This window comes from Culex quinquefasciatus, chromosome 2 (assembly GCF_015732765.1).
Source record: "Culex quinquefasciatus strain JHB chromosome 2, VPISU_Cqui_1.0_pri_paternal, whole genome shotgun sequence".
NCBI classification, from domain to species: Eukaryota; Metazoa; Arthropoda; class Insecta; order Diptera; family Culicidae; genus Culex; species Culex quinquefasciatus.
The window spans coordinates 155,107,030-155,125,031 of NC_051862.1; the positions used below are offsets into that span (position 1 = coordinate 155,107,030).

At 33.3% G+C, this 18,002-nt stretch overlaps 1 protein-coding gene across 5 annotated transcripts in view; it reads right to left on the reverse strand.

Annotated features, from left to right (window-relative positions):
* Nucleotides 1-18,002, reverse strand: part of LOC6038715 (sodium/potassium-transporting ATPase subunit beta-2) — a 49,047-nt gene that overhangs the window by 18,485 nt on the left and 12,560 nt on the right. For 4 of the 5 annotated variants that reach the window (XM_038253505.1, XM_038253504.1, XM_038253507.1 and 1 more), the window contains exon 3: nt 3,771-3,911. In XM_038253505.1, the coding sequence (XP_038109433.1) occupies nt 3,771-3,911 (141 nt within the window). Of the gene's footprint in view, nt 1-3,770; nt 3,912-16,537; nt 17,231-18,002 lie in introns of those variants that run through there. The other variant, XM_001848407.2, reaches the window with a different exon arrangement.

An 18,002-nucleotide genomic window follows, 5' to 3' on the forward strand; every position in this document is an offset into this window, starting at 1 on the left:
GGTTATGATTAGGACTTTTCGGAAAAAAATAACTATACGGAAAACATCACAGATATTTTTTTGACCTTTTTATCACTTAAAGTAGAACTCCCAAAACATATATTTTTTTAAAATTAAAATCGTATTTAAAAAAAATTTAAGTGGGAGAAAAATACATATTTTGGTCATAGTGCATGATGGTTTAAAATATGATTCCATAGCAATGCATTTTTGAAAAAATGTGATTTTTGAAAATCATTGAAATCTATAAATCTAGTTTGCAATCGAAATATACTTTACAAAACTTTTGAAAAAGTGCACCGTTTTGCACCGTAGTTTCTTTTAGCTCATAATTTTCGGAATTACAAACATTTTTCGTTTTAATAAAACTTTATGAAGAAAAGCCATACCTGAAACAAATATACAATTTTCTCCTACAATTTTCTTTCTGAGACTCTCAAAAAATTTAAATCATGAACTTGGCTTGAATATAAATAACTTTGTCGACGTTTTTTTTAAGTGTTTTTGTATATTTTTTTTAAAGCAATTTGTTTATGATTTTTTCCCTCAAAAATTCTCATATTATTATTTAAACAACCATAAAAAATCGATAATTTGCAAGAAAATTTTATAGAACCATATTTATTAACATCTGGCATCTATTGTTGACTAAACAACAATTTAACGATGAATTAAAACAAAAAGCCACCCACAAACCACGTACATAGAAACATTTATTATGAACTATGCTGCGATTTTAAAGCAATTATGGGAGAAACTTTAAAAAAAGCTTGCCAAAAACCAATGAATTTTTTTTAATAGTTTATCATTAGTCTCAGTGATTTTTTTACGCTGAAAAATTGAAAATTTCACGGGGACCCTCATTTAAAAACACCAAATTTCACGGAATATGAAAAATGTTAATATAACCTTGAAAAGGTAATGTTAAAATTACATAAACTACTTTTTATGCTTAATTTCATATGACTAAAATTTTCTTTACCCATTTTGAACGTGACAAAATCTTTAATCAATTTCTTTGCTTTTTTTAGTCACGTAAGATTGTTTTCAACACGAACTAATACACATAATAAGAGTGGAATACGAAAACTGGCATTGGAAAAAAAAAGTTTGATCGTAATAATGATAATAGTTAAGAAACCTTAACATCAATAAATGTAAGGCTAGTGCATTCTTACTAGAGCAGTTCTCTACGGAATCGGTCTTTTTTCTTTAATTTTAATTTTTGTATTTTTTAATCCGGCTGAAACATTTTTGGTGCCTTCGGTATGCCCAAAGAAGCCATTTTGCATCATTAGTTTGTCCATATAATTTTCCATACAAATTTGGCAGCTGTACAAAAATGATATGTGAAAATTCAAAAATCTGTATCTTTTGAAGGAATTTTTTGATCGACTTGGTGTATTCGGCAAAGTTGTAGGTATGGATATGGACTACACTGAAAAAAAATGATACACGGTTAAAAATTTTTGGTGATTTTTAATTTCACCTTTTGTCACTAAAACTTGATTTGCAAAAAAACACTATTTTTAATTCTTTTTATTTTTTGATATGTTTTAGAGGACATAAAATGCCAACTATTCAGAAATTTCCAGAATGGGCAAAAAATCTTTGACCGAGTTATGATTTTTTGAATCAATACAATTTTTTTCAAAAAATCGAAATATAGGTCGCAAAAATTTTTCAACTTCATTTTTCAACCCATCATTTTCTAATGTCGATATCTCAGTAATTATAGGTCCGATTTACAATGTTAAAACATGAAATATTCGTGAAATTTTCCGATCTTTTCGAAAAAAATATCTTCAAAAATTTAAAATCATGACTAACATTTCAAAAGGGCCAAACATTCAATATTACGCCCATTTGAAATGTTAGTCTTGATTTTAAATTTTTGAAAATATTTTTTTCGAAAAGATCGGAAAATTCTACGAATGGTTCATAGTTTAACATTGTAAATCGAACCTGTAGTTGCTGAGATATCGACATTATAAAATGGTGGGTTGTTTGGGTGAGACTTAGAAAACATCAATTTTTCTGTTTTTTAACCTTTGCATAGCAATATCTCAGCAACTATGGGTCATATCAACAAAGTTAAATAAAGCAAAATATAGAGAATTTTCTCAGCTTTTCAAAAATATTTTTTTCAAAGGTGGGCAAACATGGGCACTTATTTTAAAAAAATAAAAAACTGCGACTAGTTTCAAAAAAGTTTCCTAAAAATGGCTATAACTTGAAAACGGTGCACTTTATCAAAAATTCACTAAAGTACTTTTTGATTACAAATTCGATTTTACATCGAAAAATGAAGTTGAAAAATTTTTGCGACCTGTATTTCGATTTTTTGAAAAAATCTGTATTGATTAAAAAAATCATAACTCGGTCAAAGATTTTTTGCCCATTCTGGAAATTTCTGAAAAGTTGGCATTTTATGTCCTCTAAAACATATCAAAAAAAAAAAAAAAATAAAAATAGTGTTTTTTTGCAAATCAAGTTTTAGTGACAAAAAGTGAAATTAAAAATCACCAAAATTTTTTTTACCGTGTATCATTTTTTTTTCAGTGTAGTCCATATCCATTCCTACAACTTTGCCGAAGACACCAAATCGATCAAAAAAATCCTTCAAAAGATACAGATTTTTGAATTTTCACATATCATTTTTGTATGGACAGCTGCCAAATTTGTATGGAAAATTATATGGACAAACTAATGATGCAAAATGGCTTCTTTGGGCATACCGAAGGCACCAAAAAAGTTTCAGCCGGATTAAAAAATACAAAAAAAATCGAATGACTGAAATTTCCGAGAATTGCTCACTAATTGTTTTTTTTTTTTCAAAATATTTGACAAACTTTTAATTTTCCGGTTTGCTTATGTTTTATGTATTTTATTGAATTCCATTTCCATTTATAAAAGTTTTCATCTCCCTTTTCAAAAAGTAAAAAAATATGATAAAAAATGACGCTAAAAATAAAATAATGTGTAACCAATTCTGCAAAAAAGAAGAAGAAGAAGCTACAAAATTTGCTTAACAAATATTTTAAAAAAATCATAAATATGCAATTTTTTTTCTTTTTTAACGGAAATAAGTTCCACGAGAACCAGTCTTATTTGGGCATACTTTGTGATAACTAAGTGTTTCAGAGAACGTTTTTTTTAACTGATTTTTAATTAAATAATTATAGTATTCGTAGCAATCATTTCTTTATAAATGTTGTAGCAATTTTATGATAATGTATGTTTCGTAATCCTAACAATTCATTAATGGTTTATATAAAAAGTTTTTTGTTTATGTTTAAGCATTGATTAAATAAATAATGCCAAATTTCACGGGATTTCGCAGAAATCATCAAATTTTACGAATTTTACGCTGTCCGCGAAGTTGTGAACATTCACTAACACTATATATTATTGTGTGAAGTTTTCAATCACCAATTTCGATGAAAAATGAAGGTATTTTCATTTATCAGTCTTACTTGACAAGAGGAAATGTGCCGAAAAGTCGTGTTACCATAAACAGGATGGCACAATAATATCATAAACAAGCAAGGATTTTATTTATAAACAAGAGAAATGCAAATAAAATTACTTAAAATGAATTAAGAAAAGTGATTTTAATGTCTTCGTTGCAAAATTATGCTCAAAATTAAAAAAAAAATGGTCATTAGAGGGTTAACCTGTCTAGTTTTTTCCCTCACTGTATATCCTTACAAAAAAATGTGCTTTATTCAAACATATTGTAGAATTTTTTTACAAAAAGGATCAATTACCTGGATTGGTGCCGATGAGTGACTGATCCAGCTGCCACTTGGGGGTCCTGGGGTCCAGCGTTTGGAAGAACACCCACATGCAGACGGCGACCAGGGCTGCCAGCACGCAGTAGAAGATCATGTAGAAGGTGCCGATTTTAGCTATAAAAAGAGAGAAAAAATGTATGGTTTAGATTTGATGTTACACAATTTTTTGCTCGTGACAATTGCTGATTGATAAATTGCTGACTTAGACTTAAGAATGAGGTAAATAGTTGGACTCGTGTCTAATCAAGTGGTCGATTGTGAAAATGTACTATTATTGCAGTGATAAGAAAGGACAAGTGCAGTGTTACTGTATGGAAGTAGAACATTGAGTAGTCGCGGGCGCCAATATGTGCACCGTTTTACGTAATAACTATATTTGCCGTGAAAACTAGAACGTGTCAAGTTTTGCTCCACATTCAACTTTAATGGCATTGCTAAGCCTAAATTGGCACTTGAGCGGTGTGACAACCTTAAGGTACAGGCGCATGGCGGTAGCATTAAGTGTGCGCTTAAGTCGCACGTGGAAGAACTGAAAATGAGTGCAGCTATCAATTTCAAGTGCAGTCTTGTGACGACTGACGAAGATGTTTCACACCATCCGAACCTTCGAAGTTTCGCAAACAAACCGGGCGAGGATTAACCCTATCACGTGATTGTGGTTTTTACGTAAGGAACTTCCCCCCTAAACAGGTCCACCACGAGCAGCCACACAAAACTGGTTGTGTGTCTCTGGAGGATGGAATTTGTTGCTTGTCATAAAAATGAGCGAAGGAAGATGGCCAAATAAAAAGCCCGCAAAAAACGATCCGCTGAGTTCAAATGGACGGATGGCCAAGGATGATGGAAGGAGATTTTTGTTGTTTTTTTCTTCTCGTTGACGTACTTTGCATGTTAACTTTAATTTAGAGAGGTGTGAAACGATCATGCCAAATGTTGTTTTCTCTTTCAGTGCCCTCTTTTAAGTTGGCAAAGATAACAGTATAATTGTTATTGAGCTTTGCCTTGATATCTTTCTCAGTTATTAAACACATTACTACTAGAATTTTGGATTTAAAAAGCTTCAATGATAGGGTCTTTTAATCATTACTAACTCTCCCATTCGATTTAAAAAGCCTAACTTAGGACAACACAGGCCAAAATTGAGGTTTAATTTTTTGGCCGCCAATGAACTAAAATTCCATTCAATTGAATGAGCTGTGTCATCATCCCAGTAATGCTAAGTCAACGAAATATATAAAAGAAAAAAAAAGATAGTCTTATTTTCGCATTTTCTAACTTCTTTCGCGAAGATTTTTCTTCAATCATTCGAATTCGAATAATTATTTTAACCGGATAACACAAAAAAAAACGTCAAGACTTTTCACAGATGATATAAGTTAAATTTTGTAGTGTGTGAAAGTGTTACTTGTAAGTTAAATTTGACAAAGTTGATGTTAAACCAATTTAAAAATATATCAGAAAGTTTAAAATTTAAGCATACATTTGAATAGATCGTACGTTTTACTTCCTTAAATAACTTTTTCTTAAATATAAATATTAGTTTGTTTAAAAATAAATTCCAAAAGATTTTTTCGTTACGATAACATTTTTTTGTATTGTTTAAATCACATTTTTCCTCTCTGATAAGAATTTTCATAACAAAAAGTGCCTTTAGTTCTAATATGAGGTATTTTGATTATTTTTTCGATAACACATGAAACTACTGGTTTATCAATGCATGCTGTCTGTTTTTTTATTATTCAGATGTTGCATTTTTTTTATATTATCTTCTTCATGTATTTATCATGATTTTCCGCATAATCCATGCTTTTTTTCTACAAAAATGCCAACACTTAGAAAAGAAACATGAAAAATCAGTGTTTAACTAATACATCCTCTAGTTTATAAACTTATGATGTCTTTGTCTTTGTTGAGAATTGTTCAGTAAATTCAAAAATATTGTCGCTTTTGGCTCTTCAAAATTGCATGCTCGATTTTGAAAATATTGTGAAAAATTGATAAATTTCTGAATGGTTTGATTTTTAACATTAAAAATCTGATCAATAGTTGAAAAATTAGGCTTATCTAGAAAACAATAAGAATATTTTTTCCTTAATACTGCAAATGAGACCATTGCAAACTTTTATTTTTATTTTTTGTCCTCTTTAAATCTTAAAATTAAAGGGCAAAAAAAATTGCTAAAATTGACATTTTCATTGGAAAAAAGTTGTAAAATCGATTGCAATCTATTTAGAATTGTATTATTATGTATTATTATTCAAATTATAACCTTTATATCGTTTAACAAATTTTGAATTTCGAGCCCGTAGACGAAAAACGTTTAAATTCATTCATATTTCACCAATTTTTGATAGCAGTTCTTGAAAATCAGGCTTGGAATTTGAAATATATGTAATTCTGATTATTGTTTTTTGGTTTATTGCCCTCCTACCCCTTCCTTTGACCTCGACCAGAGCAGAGGGTCTTCAATTTTAAATAAAATTTGATGAAGTCTAACTGTAGGATTTCATAGTCTAATTATGAATTCTTTGGAGAATTTCAGATATCTGTAAATAATATATTTCTGGAAATAGAAGTTCATGGGCACAGTTTTTGAAAATAAAATAAAATACCCATTTTGAAATTTACGTTGCATCTATAAAAAATGTTAACCTTTTGATTTGCTAAGATGGGGATTTATAAACGCATATTGATTGAAAATATATTAAAAAAAATCTTGTTGCAAAAGGGGAAGAATATTTTTAGGTTGGTTAATCAATTTAAGGGGTTACATACACGTAGAAAGATCTAAATATCATATTTCAGAAAAAATATTAAATAAATATTTTTGGAAAAAGATTTTCAATCACTCCATATAGGATTAGAAGATATGTAATGATTAATGTTTGTAACAAACGATTCAAGTTTGAAATGTTGTCATGCGCAAAGCGAACCGTCAAACTTTCTGAGCGAGATTGTATGGACCGAATTGGCTGAAATTAAGGGTGAAGACTCTCAAGACATATCATGCGTGCCCGATTTTTAAATTTCGTCGAAAAAAAAAATCTAAGAAATTATATTTCAAAAAAATCTGAGAAATCATTTTTCATTTTTTTAAATTACCTTTTTAATAGTGGTTCATTTTTGAGACCATTTAGTTAAAACAGTGTTTCCTGAAACTGCTTATCTCGGCAATGATATAACGAAATGTCTTCTAATTAATTTTGCTCAAAGTTGAACTTGTATATTTGAATGCCCTGTATACATATTAAAAAATACAAGTTTTAAGTGTGTGTTCATACCAACCCATTACATTTTTGCCAATTTACATGTATGTAACTCCTTAACAAGAGGACGGCAATCAAGATAAAATAGGATAAAAATGGCCAACATAGACTTAATCATATTTGGTCGTATATATTTTCAACATGTTTTTTTTTTTAGGTTGGTAGAAACTCATGGGAAATGCAATGTGAGTTATTGATTCAAATGGCTTCTGCCGTCATTTCCTATTATAATGTTGGTTATTTTTTTATATTTTAAAATCATTGAACATCTAGCCAATTAACCAGCAATCATGAGTATGAATATTACTGAAAATTTGACTAAAATATTTTGGATATCATCATTACTCCCAAGGCTATCTCGTCCGTCCGGGGGGAAACTACCGAATGGGAATATAAACTGCTCTGCCCCCAATTACTGCCGGATTGAAGTACAGTCCGTCGCACTTGGCGAATAAAAATGTAAAACGAGCTTCCCCTCCCTAATCAACGGGGTGGTGTCATACCGGGCCATGCGGTTCAGCTCGGGCGTGGCCATTCGGACCAGCTGTGGCCATGTGGTCGAGCTTCATCGAAATTACACCGCATCGGTTTCGGTTTCGTTGAAACTGTTTTGCCTCACTGCAGGTCTACCTGGTTGTTGGTCGGCCAAACTCAATTAGACGATAACGTCGTTCAGCTTGGCTGCTCACCGAGTTGGGGTTTAGCGCGGGGTAGACCTTGCCGAAGGACGCACTACTCGGCGATCGCATAAATTAAGAGCCAATCCAGTTACGGCTAGATACAGTCGCTTGGAAATCACTGCAACGGCGGGGGTACAGAACGGCTCCAATCATATTAAACGATGAACTTGCTGACCGCGACCATGCCAAGCTTGTAGCTGATGGAAGTCTGGTTCGAACGTCTGGTGCACGATCAATCAAGTCGTCGCCATCGTGCTAACTTGTCGTACGTGCATTTTGGGCCAAATTGAGTTAAGAACGCCATTTTGTGCAGCTCACAATGCCTCACCTTTTGACCTTCACAGATCCCCAAAATTCGATTCCAATCCTGAGATATTCACCAAAAACCGACAAAACTCCGTGCATTTTTGTCACTTTACATATGAAAGTAGTTTCAATCTTGTCGTGCTATCTTGTCACTCCATGAAAATTGATGTAAGTGCGACAAAAGGCCAAAGGGATTTCAGGCCAGGAAAGTCAGGATGCGTTTGACGCACGTACAAGCTAGACTACCGTAAACATTTGTAATTATAACTCGGGACTCCAGCAACCAACTTCAACCAAACTTCGGGACAATGCACAGAATGGTCAGCCAAACAAAACGTGTTTGTTATTGTTTACATTGCGTGCACTCGTTTTTGTATATTCAAGGTCAAACATTAAAACGCGTTTTTCTCGGAACGTCAAAATGGCGGGTGCGACAAGATAGCACGACGACGTCGAAGTGCAAACGATCATGACTCACGCGACAATGCTGCCAACTGATCGGAGTGCACTACCGGGAAGACGCTCTCGAAGTTCCGGCAACACTTCCCAACTCCGTCTGGCGGCGTCAATTTACAAACAGCGTCTTTATTAATTAATTCGATTGCCTCGGTGAACTCTCCAGTAGTTCACCACCCCAAGATGTGTCATAAACCGTCGTCAAACATAACCTAGAATGCCGACACGACCACTACAACGCGACTCATCAACAACACAATCGATCCAACAAGTGGGTGCGGTTTATGACGAATTGGTTCACGCAGACAACAGAAGATCACCGACGACGGTCTCGTGAAGGTGTCGAAGAAGTGATCGACCGAGTTCATCCATTCCTAGGTCGTGTGTTGCTGCAGGTTACGGACAAACCAAAACAACCACATGTAGGAGTGCTCCCATAGACTAAAGTAGCAGTCTTAGCGGCGTGGCAATTTCCAAAACACGGCGTGGAGAACCAAGACTAGCGCAATTCCTTTACAATACGGCTACGTTGGGCGAAGACGCTGTTTGCATAGAAACGGAAAAATGTAAACAGAAACCAAACGGCGAGGTGAACTTTTCCCCTCGCTGCTGCTGGGCTGAGACTATGTTCGTTACCCATATAGTCTCGTTTTGGTAGAGTATTGGCGGGGAGTTAGTACTGGGTGTAACACTGTTGAGTTTCACCTTATCCAGAGTTGCTTACTTTCGCGTGATTCACTCACGTTAGCACGAAAGTAATTTGCATGTCGTTTGCGTGTGCCAATCAGTTAAGGTATTGTTGGGATGAAACTATGTAGGAAATATTGCAAATAAAAAATGTGACAAACTGTTAGCTGCAAGCAAAACATTGTGACATGAACTTTGAAAAAATATTTGCAACGGCTTCAAGGGTATTTCTTAAGAAAAGTCATTGCAATTGTATGGAATAATGTACTTAATTGATGATTAATCGTCTCAAACAACTCAAATTATTCATAACATAGAATGTTTAAAAAAAGTAGATTATTGATCTGGGTAATTCTCTACCAACTCACACGAAATCGGGAAAAGTTGCCCCGACCCCTCTTCGATTTGCGTGAAACTTTGTCCTAAGGGGTAACTTTTGTCCCTGATCACGAATCCGAGGTCCGTTTTTTGATATCTCGTGACGGAGGGGCGGTACGACCCCTTCCATTTTTGAACATGCGAAAAAAGAGGTGTTTTTCAATAATTTGCAGCCTAAAATGGTGATGAGATAGCAATTTGGTGTCAAAGGGACTTTTATGTAAAATTAGACGCCCGATTTGATGGCATACTCAGAATTCCGAAAAAACGTATTTTTCATCGAAAAAAACTCTAAAAAAGTTTTAAAAATTCTCCCATTTTCCGTTACTCGACTGTAAAAAATTTTGGAACATGTCATTTTATGGGAAATTTAATGTACTTTTCGAATCTACATTGACCCAGAAGGGTAATTTTTTCATTTAGAACAAAATTTTTCATTTTAAAATTTCGTGTTTTTTCTAACTTTGCAGGGTTATTTTTTAGAGTGTAACAATGTCTTACAAAGTTGTAGAGCAGACAATTACAAAAATTTTGATATATAGACATAAGGGGTTTTCTTATAAACATCACGAGTTATCGCGATTTTACGAAAAAAAGTTTTAAAAAAGTTCTTTTTTACGTTTCTCTTTGTTTCGTCGTCCGTGTCTGTCGCGGGTGAACATGAACGGCCATGATCAACGACGACCAACTTTTTCAAAACTTTTTTTCGTAAAATCGCGATAACTCGTGATGTTTATAAGCAAAACCCTTATGTCTATATATCAAAATTTTTGTAATTGTCTGCTCTACAACTTTGTAGAACATTGTTACACTCTAAAAAATAACCCTGCAAAGTTAGAAAAACACGAAATTTTAAAATGAAAATTTTTGTTCTAAATGAAAAAATGACCCTTCTGGGTCAATGTAGATTCGAAAAGTACATTAAATTTCCCATAAAATGACATGTTCCAAAAATTTTTACAGTCGAGTAACGGAAAATGGGAGAATTTTAAAACTTTTTAGTGTTTTTTCGATGAAAATACGTTTTTCGGAATTCTGAGTACGCCATCAAATCGGGCGTCTAATTTTACATAAAAGTCCCTTTGACACCAAATTTCTATCTCAACACCGTTTCAGGCTGCAAATTATTGAAAAACACCTCTTTTTTCGCATGTTCAAAAATGGAAGGGGTCGTACCGCCCCTCCGTCACGAGATATCAAAAAACGGACCTCGGATTCGTGATCAGGGACAAAAGTTACCCCTTAGGATAAAGTTTCACGCAAATCGAAGAGGGGTCGGGGCAACTGCTGTGTGAGTTGGCGGAGAATTACCCATCTATCAAAATGCATTTTTTTTATATCAAATTTTATATCAAATTGGATATCCGCCTAGAAACCTAGACACTTTTAGAACGTTCAAAATAGTCTCTTAAATCAGTTCTTGAAATATAATATAAATAAGTGTGGAATACATCCAAATAAAATTTGACCTTCTGCAAAATTCCAGAAATAAGTTCAATTATGAGGTATGAGCTATTTTTCTCAAGGCAAGTAATCGGATGCTGCTGTTGAGACAATTCTCGCTTATTTGTGGTTTTGATACTTAAAATTCCAGAAATAAGTTCAATTTTCCTTTAAAGTACATTGCACACTTATATGCTTTCAACGGTTCTATCATACTTTAACACAAATTATGAATCAAAACAAGATTGAATTTATTAGAGAATTTTAAAGCAACTTAGTGTCTAGGCAGTGCACATCACAAGAACAATTAAATGAATTTGATTTTTTGTAGTAAAATGAACTTAATTTTACAAAACTAGATCCAGACTTGTATTTCATATAAATGTGTGTTTTATTTACAGAACTTGTTCTATAGACTATTATCCACATTATAAAGTGTCTAGGAAGTCTGAAAAATCAATTTGCATTTGATTAGAACCTATAATAAAATGTTCTATCCATACACGGTTTTTACTAAAATATTCAAATAATAATAAATACAGCATCAAGACTTGTTCTAAATCAAATAAAGTAATTTAAAGTTTAATTTAAATTAAATTTAAAATTGTCAAGGGATACAATTTTTTTTCTATGTTTGAGGTCATTTCAAAATTATAAAATCACTCCTCAAATGGCTATTATTAATTTTACATAAACTTTTGATTTTAAGTATTGGACATTTGTTTTAATAAAAATTTAATTATTTTACAAATTGAATCCCGAACCGAAAATTGGCGATTATTTCAGTTGATAAATGAAGGCTAAATTAAATAATACTTTTTTTTACAAATATTTTTCAAAGTGTTTGTCTCTTTTTCCCTTAACAAATGGCCCATAAACAGGGGTCAATACATATTTTTTCGCAAAATCTCAATAATTAATTAAATTTTTAGTGCAATTAGCTGAAAAAAAATTAAAACGCGTTTTTAATTATTTTTGACATGTTTGGGGTAATAAAAAATATGTTTAGTTTAAGTGAATATTAGAATGTTTTTTCCAGCTAAAAAAAATGTATCGTTTAATCTTAGATTTTTATCATGCCTTTTTCATGCCTTTTTTTTTTTTAAAAAAAAAGTTTAAATTGTAGCTTGTTATTGCAATTTTTATATGTTCTGGTTCTCCCCTCCCCTGACCTCGGCCAGGGGACAAAAATTTTGGAAAATATTTACCACTGCTTTATGGACACGGAAACTATTTAAAAGTAGTAAAAGAATGTTTATTTAAAATCAACCTTTTAATGGACTGAGACGAACCAGAGTTTATGGCTGAAAGACTCGTTAATAAAAACAACTAACTATCCTTAAAATGGGTGTTAATAACTTTTCAATGGCTATTGGCAACTTTGCAATAATTTTAAATGTAATTTCATTTGATTTTAAATGTCAAACAAACATTCAATTCTTTGCTTAGCTTCTTTTTTGAATTTTTGAAGTATAGAAAATCAAAAAAAAATATTTAAGATTCTGCAAAACTATAACAGTGAAAATGATTGAAAAATAAACATGAAAATGTTTACACAAAAGATGCTGAATGATACAATAAAAATAAATTAATAGAAATATAAAGCATAAAGTAAGATTTCCGTGGGAATAAAGTTGGTTGAACACAAAAAAATACATTCAAAAAATACAACATTTTGTGGACATAACAGTGTTTTACTTCAAGGTTGTATTTGTCATAATAATCTTCAACTAGAAACGTTTCAAGAAGCGTGGAAACTTTGCTCATGTTCTATGAATGTTACAGTGTATTTTGTTGTTCAGCCGATAACTTGAAGCTCTAGAAAAATCAGAAGCATCGTGATGCTATAAATAACTAGCACAGGCAAATTTTATTCTGATTTGAATAAATCGATCATTTATCTCTAATTATTGGAAATTATTTGATTTGGCAATGTCACAAAACCATTTATTTCATTAATTTGCTACCCCCTAAATTACAAAAATAATCCTCTAACGTCAGTACGTTTTCACGGAATAAATATTGTAAATTTTCCCTTCAGCATGTCGAATGCTAATTGAAAATGGTCAGTTGGAGCTTCCAAGTTGCAGCTTAGAACGTACAGGCTACCAAACAACCCCGCACCAGCCTCGATGGTCAAACATCGAGCCGATTCTACACGGATTACCTTGCCAATACTAGCCGTCGATCAATCCGGCGCCGCGATGTTCGTATGATTGGCATTACGCGCTTAATTTTATTTATAACCAGACCAGAGATTTCTTATGGTTTCGTCAATGGATTTTTTTTTTCACCGTGCATTCGCGGATTTGTTCGCTCTGAAAGGCTTTTCCTGTCTGCCGGCTGCTATTAGAGCGCGTTTGAGCCTTGGTTTGGTTTACATTTCTTTTCCTTTGTGTTGAGAGCTTTGCCGTGCGGTTTGTTGCATTCACCTGTGGCCTGTGGAATCGCAGGTGGAACACTCTACACACATTGCAACGCATCGCAGAAACTGGCAAAAAACCGGCGGAATACGTTTGGTGAATTTTTGGCTCCCAATTATACTAATTCACCAATTGAAATGCCACGAAGTCATCCACCACTTTAAAGCTCGCATTACAATTGCATGAAGCGAAGAAATTGTTGTTTCAATTTACAATTTGTCGTGTCTCCAAATCAGTCGCACTATTTGTTATGTAATTAGCACTGTTTGCATCTCGTTTGAATTAACAAGCCTTTTGCCATATTCGTACGAATTTGCTTAAGTACATCCCACTACTATGTGAGCTAGTTTTTAATTAAAATTCGTAATTTATGACTTTCAATTAGCACCTTTAAGTGAATGGAATCATGTAAAAGTCGTGATCCTGATTTTTTTTCTTACTTAAGAGATGATTTGAGGAGGAGTGAGTTTTTTAAATGCTTCAAGAGACGTTTTCTCTGGTTAGTTTGCAATATTAACAGCCATCGCTACCTTCGACACTTATTTGATTTTCTCTATAGAATAAATCAAATTTTCATTATTTTTCAGTAAAGAGAATTTAATGGGCCTGCAGATAAACAATTCTAGAGTAGTTTTTCAAAACAACCAATGCGCCATAAGTTTCTTAAGTACATATGACCTTTTGACAAACTAAGCGAGAATTTAAAGCATTTTTGATTTTTATAAATCGTAAATTGATTGAGAACCGATCGAAAAGAGGCTTTGTTTAAAACTGGCGCCTATGACCTTTTGAAAACTGATTTTGTTTAAAACTGGCGCCTATGACCTTTTGAAAACTATCCTGAGATTTACATGATATCTATATTATAAATATGATTTATTTAAAAATATGTTTATTCTTATTGAAGTTTGGCTTAGATAAAAGGATTGTAGTTCAATTATAATTTTATTTTTAGTCTTTGCCCCTAAGTAAAATATACCCAAAAAATGTAAAAAATTACCAGAAATGGAAAGAATTGCTTAAACAATTGTTAACTGTTAGAAATACTTTTTCATAACTTTTTTCTTTTTTGTCAAATGAGGCATTTTGAAAATTTTGAATTTTTGGACTACAGATCGAATGAGTTAAAAAAATAACTACAGTAAAATTTTCAATGGTCTGAAATTTTTTATTGCAAAATACTAACAAATCAATCGTGATAATTTGTGATAATTGATGGTGAATAAATATGAGATTTTATTTGAAGTTTTACTCTAAATATATTTTCTACATATTTTAACTCGATTTGACTGGTATAATCGATCCCAACTGTTTCGATTAAACAATTTAACGTTTAACAAATTTCGATTTTTGCGAACACGGATCGTAAAAAGACATACACTTAAGAAAAAGTGTTTCATAAATTCAATGGCATTTTTCATGTATTCAAAGAAGCATAACTGGAATGTGTGAAGCATTTTGTGTCACTTTTTGTGTTTTATTGGTTTTAATAAATATTATCTTATATATTATCTTTTGTTTTTTTTTCTCTCGACCTTTACCAGATTTAAGCGCTAAAACTTAAAAAAAATGTTTTAACCTAAAGGAAAAGTCACTTTCGGAACCCTTTTTGATTTGCATTTGCAATATTTTTTAACACTCCTAATTTTAATAATTTCAATGTTTAAACAAAATTGCCGTCTATTCGACGAGACATTTTTTTAAAGAAACTCCCAATTTTAAATTTTTGCTCATACTTTGCATTTTTTTAAATGAAACAAGCTGGATAAAACTTGTTTATAGCTTTTCATGACTCTCAGAAAAAAAAACAATCTATCATCACCTTGAAAACATTTCTTTAAAAAATTGTAAGTTGAAGTTTAACAACAAAAATTTAGAGTGTTATGAAATCCTAAAGTTCAATTTTAATTTAATATTCAATTTTAAATTCGCGACAAACAATGATTATTTTTCAAGAAAATAAAAAATATAAATAACTAAAATAACAAGCCTTGATTTTAACATTTAAGGGAAAAAGTGTTTTTAAATGCATTAAACACCTGTTCAGTTGTTTTGCAATCATTAGTTTCTAAAATATCTAAGTATAGACGAAGTTTATTTTGCTGAAAAAAAATCTTTGTGCGGTACGGTATATCGGAATTTCACAAAGTTTCAAAATATGTTCAATTGATTGATATGATTTGAACGCAGAAAAATTCATTTCAAATTGTAAACTTTGAAAAATATTTGCATCATCCTAAGCAAAATTTAAAAATCACTAAGAAATGTCAAATAACACAATTAAAGTTCCATCTGAACCTTTATAGGATAATTCCACTATGAAAATCATAAAATTGTCCTAAAACTGTTTTTTTCTAAAAAGCGCAGAAATTTAATATTTTTATGAGCATTCTTTAATTTGTGTGATATGGTTAAGTCTAAACAGTTGAATTTTTCCAGGTTAGGACTCTTAATGGTATTCAAAACCTGTTTTGTAATAAACGTTGGATCACAAACTTATATTTCAGATATCAAGGAAAATATTGATCAGAATTATGGTAAAAAAAATTTCGAGAACATGCTTAGCTGTAAATAATATTTCGATCAAAAACCATAAAAACTGCATTGCGACACACACAGGTTGCCACCTTTGAGACAGGTTTGAGTTACTCAAAACTAAGCCAACATTTACAGGCACAGGTTTTCCCTTAAACAAATTTTTCTATCAAGAGCAATTTTATATTCAACAATTATTTTTGATAGTTTTAAAAGGTTTCAATTTGCTTTTTTGCTAATAAATAATTTAACTTTTTTTTATTCTAATTTTGACTAAACAAATAGTATATCAAAATTAATCTTGTTGGATTCAGTTAAAAGCACTTCTAGATGACACCACTTTAGTTAATGAAACGAGTTTTTTTTTCTCATTCTTCTAGGCAACAACAACTCTCTAGGTCAACCACACCAACTTGCGATTTCTTCTTCCCTGCGCAGCACCACGTCTCGAGCAAAATTCCTTCAGACCACGTTCCCTTCAACCAGTCGAAGCCAGAAGAATCTGCACAACGACAAGCCATTGACGCTTCGGGCCAGAGGTCAACCCTGCGACTCAGTGCTCTTACCCCATGACGTTGCATTGCGGCCAAGGACGGTTCCTTCGGTGGAGTTGTACAGGAACTTGGTGAATGGGATCGGGTCGGGTTTTCTGCGCACGAAGAACGCATCCTCCTCCTGCTGGTACTGATTGGTCGGGGACTTTGGCTTGGACATCTTTGGGCCGCTCCAGACGACACACTTTCACGGTTCCGTTGCTGACCTGCCCTGGACGACTCAGTTGCGGAGGTCACACTCGCGCGCGCACTTGGAATTGCTTAGAAAAGACCCGTGTCACCTCGACGGCGGACGATCCTACACTTGGCCGTGCTCGAAATTTTATATAATACTGGGCCAAATTTAGAATTTCGGGAGACAAAACTCGCGATTCACCGTGTAGCCTTTTATTTTTCTTATATATCACACTTTTGATATTCGAAATCCGTCGTGAAGACCGCGGCGCGCACGAGGAATATAACGACCAACTAAAAATTCACTTCGAAGGCGAAACTGCCGTTGAGACGACGAAAAAACAACAGAAAAAAAAGTCTAACCAAGGATTGGGGACTTTATTTATAACGAGGGCAAAAAAGATGATAGGTAAATTAAAGATAGATTCCTCAATCCGTTCCTCGCCACCTCGGAAAGGGAGTTTCCAATTCGCGAAACCGTCCAAACAGGTCTTCGATCGTGAAGAAACTGTATGTATTGTTGATGGTTCAGCGATCGTTCAGCTAGTAAGCAGCTTTTTGTTCTTCGCCGTTGTTACAACCATATCCAACGCGGAGGGGTCACCAATACAGGCACGCCTCATCGGATAGGGTTACCAACCGCACCAACCCTATATCCAGTAACCCCATCCAGAACTTCCCAACACCCCATCAAACCCCCTTTAAAGACCCTACCAAACACCCCGCCATTGCTGGTAGCCCTAACCCCGACCCTACCGCACACACATAAACCAGAGTTGTAGAACCAGTTTTCCTTCAACCCCCTCCGCACCGTCCGTCCGTCGTCCCCTCCGGGTTCACCGTTTTATGTTACTTGCAAGACCTACGAACGTAGCCGCTCCCGGGTAAACGCGCTAGACTGGGCCAAAAGCTGGGACTCTGGGCTGTTCATTTGGGTGTTGGCGCATGAACGCCTTAGCGTGAGGGATTTGTGAAGTTGCACATGGGTTTCAGGAAGGTTGCAAACTTATTGAGTATTTGAAACGCTTATGCAACGTTTATGAAACAAATTTGCGATGATTTTGTAAAATGCTCCAGAAATCATTAATTTATCCTTCTACAACCCAACCCTGCCTCTAGACGGGCTTTGATCTAAAAATTCGCCAAAAATCAATTTTCAACCAATTTTTAATCTTTAAAAAAATATTGGAAAGAAGAACCCTTAAAATTTTAGAAAATTTGAGGGGTTGGCAGTTTGACTTGTTTTATGTGACTTTGCCTATGTTTTTAAAAATGATTTTTTTAAGGGGTCTATTTTAAGTAC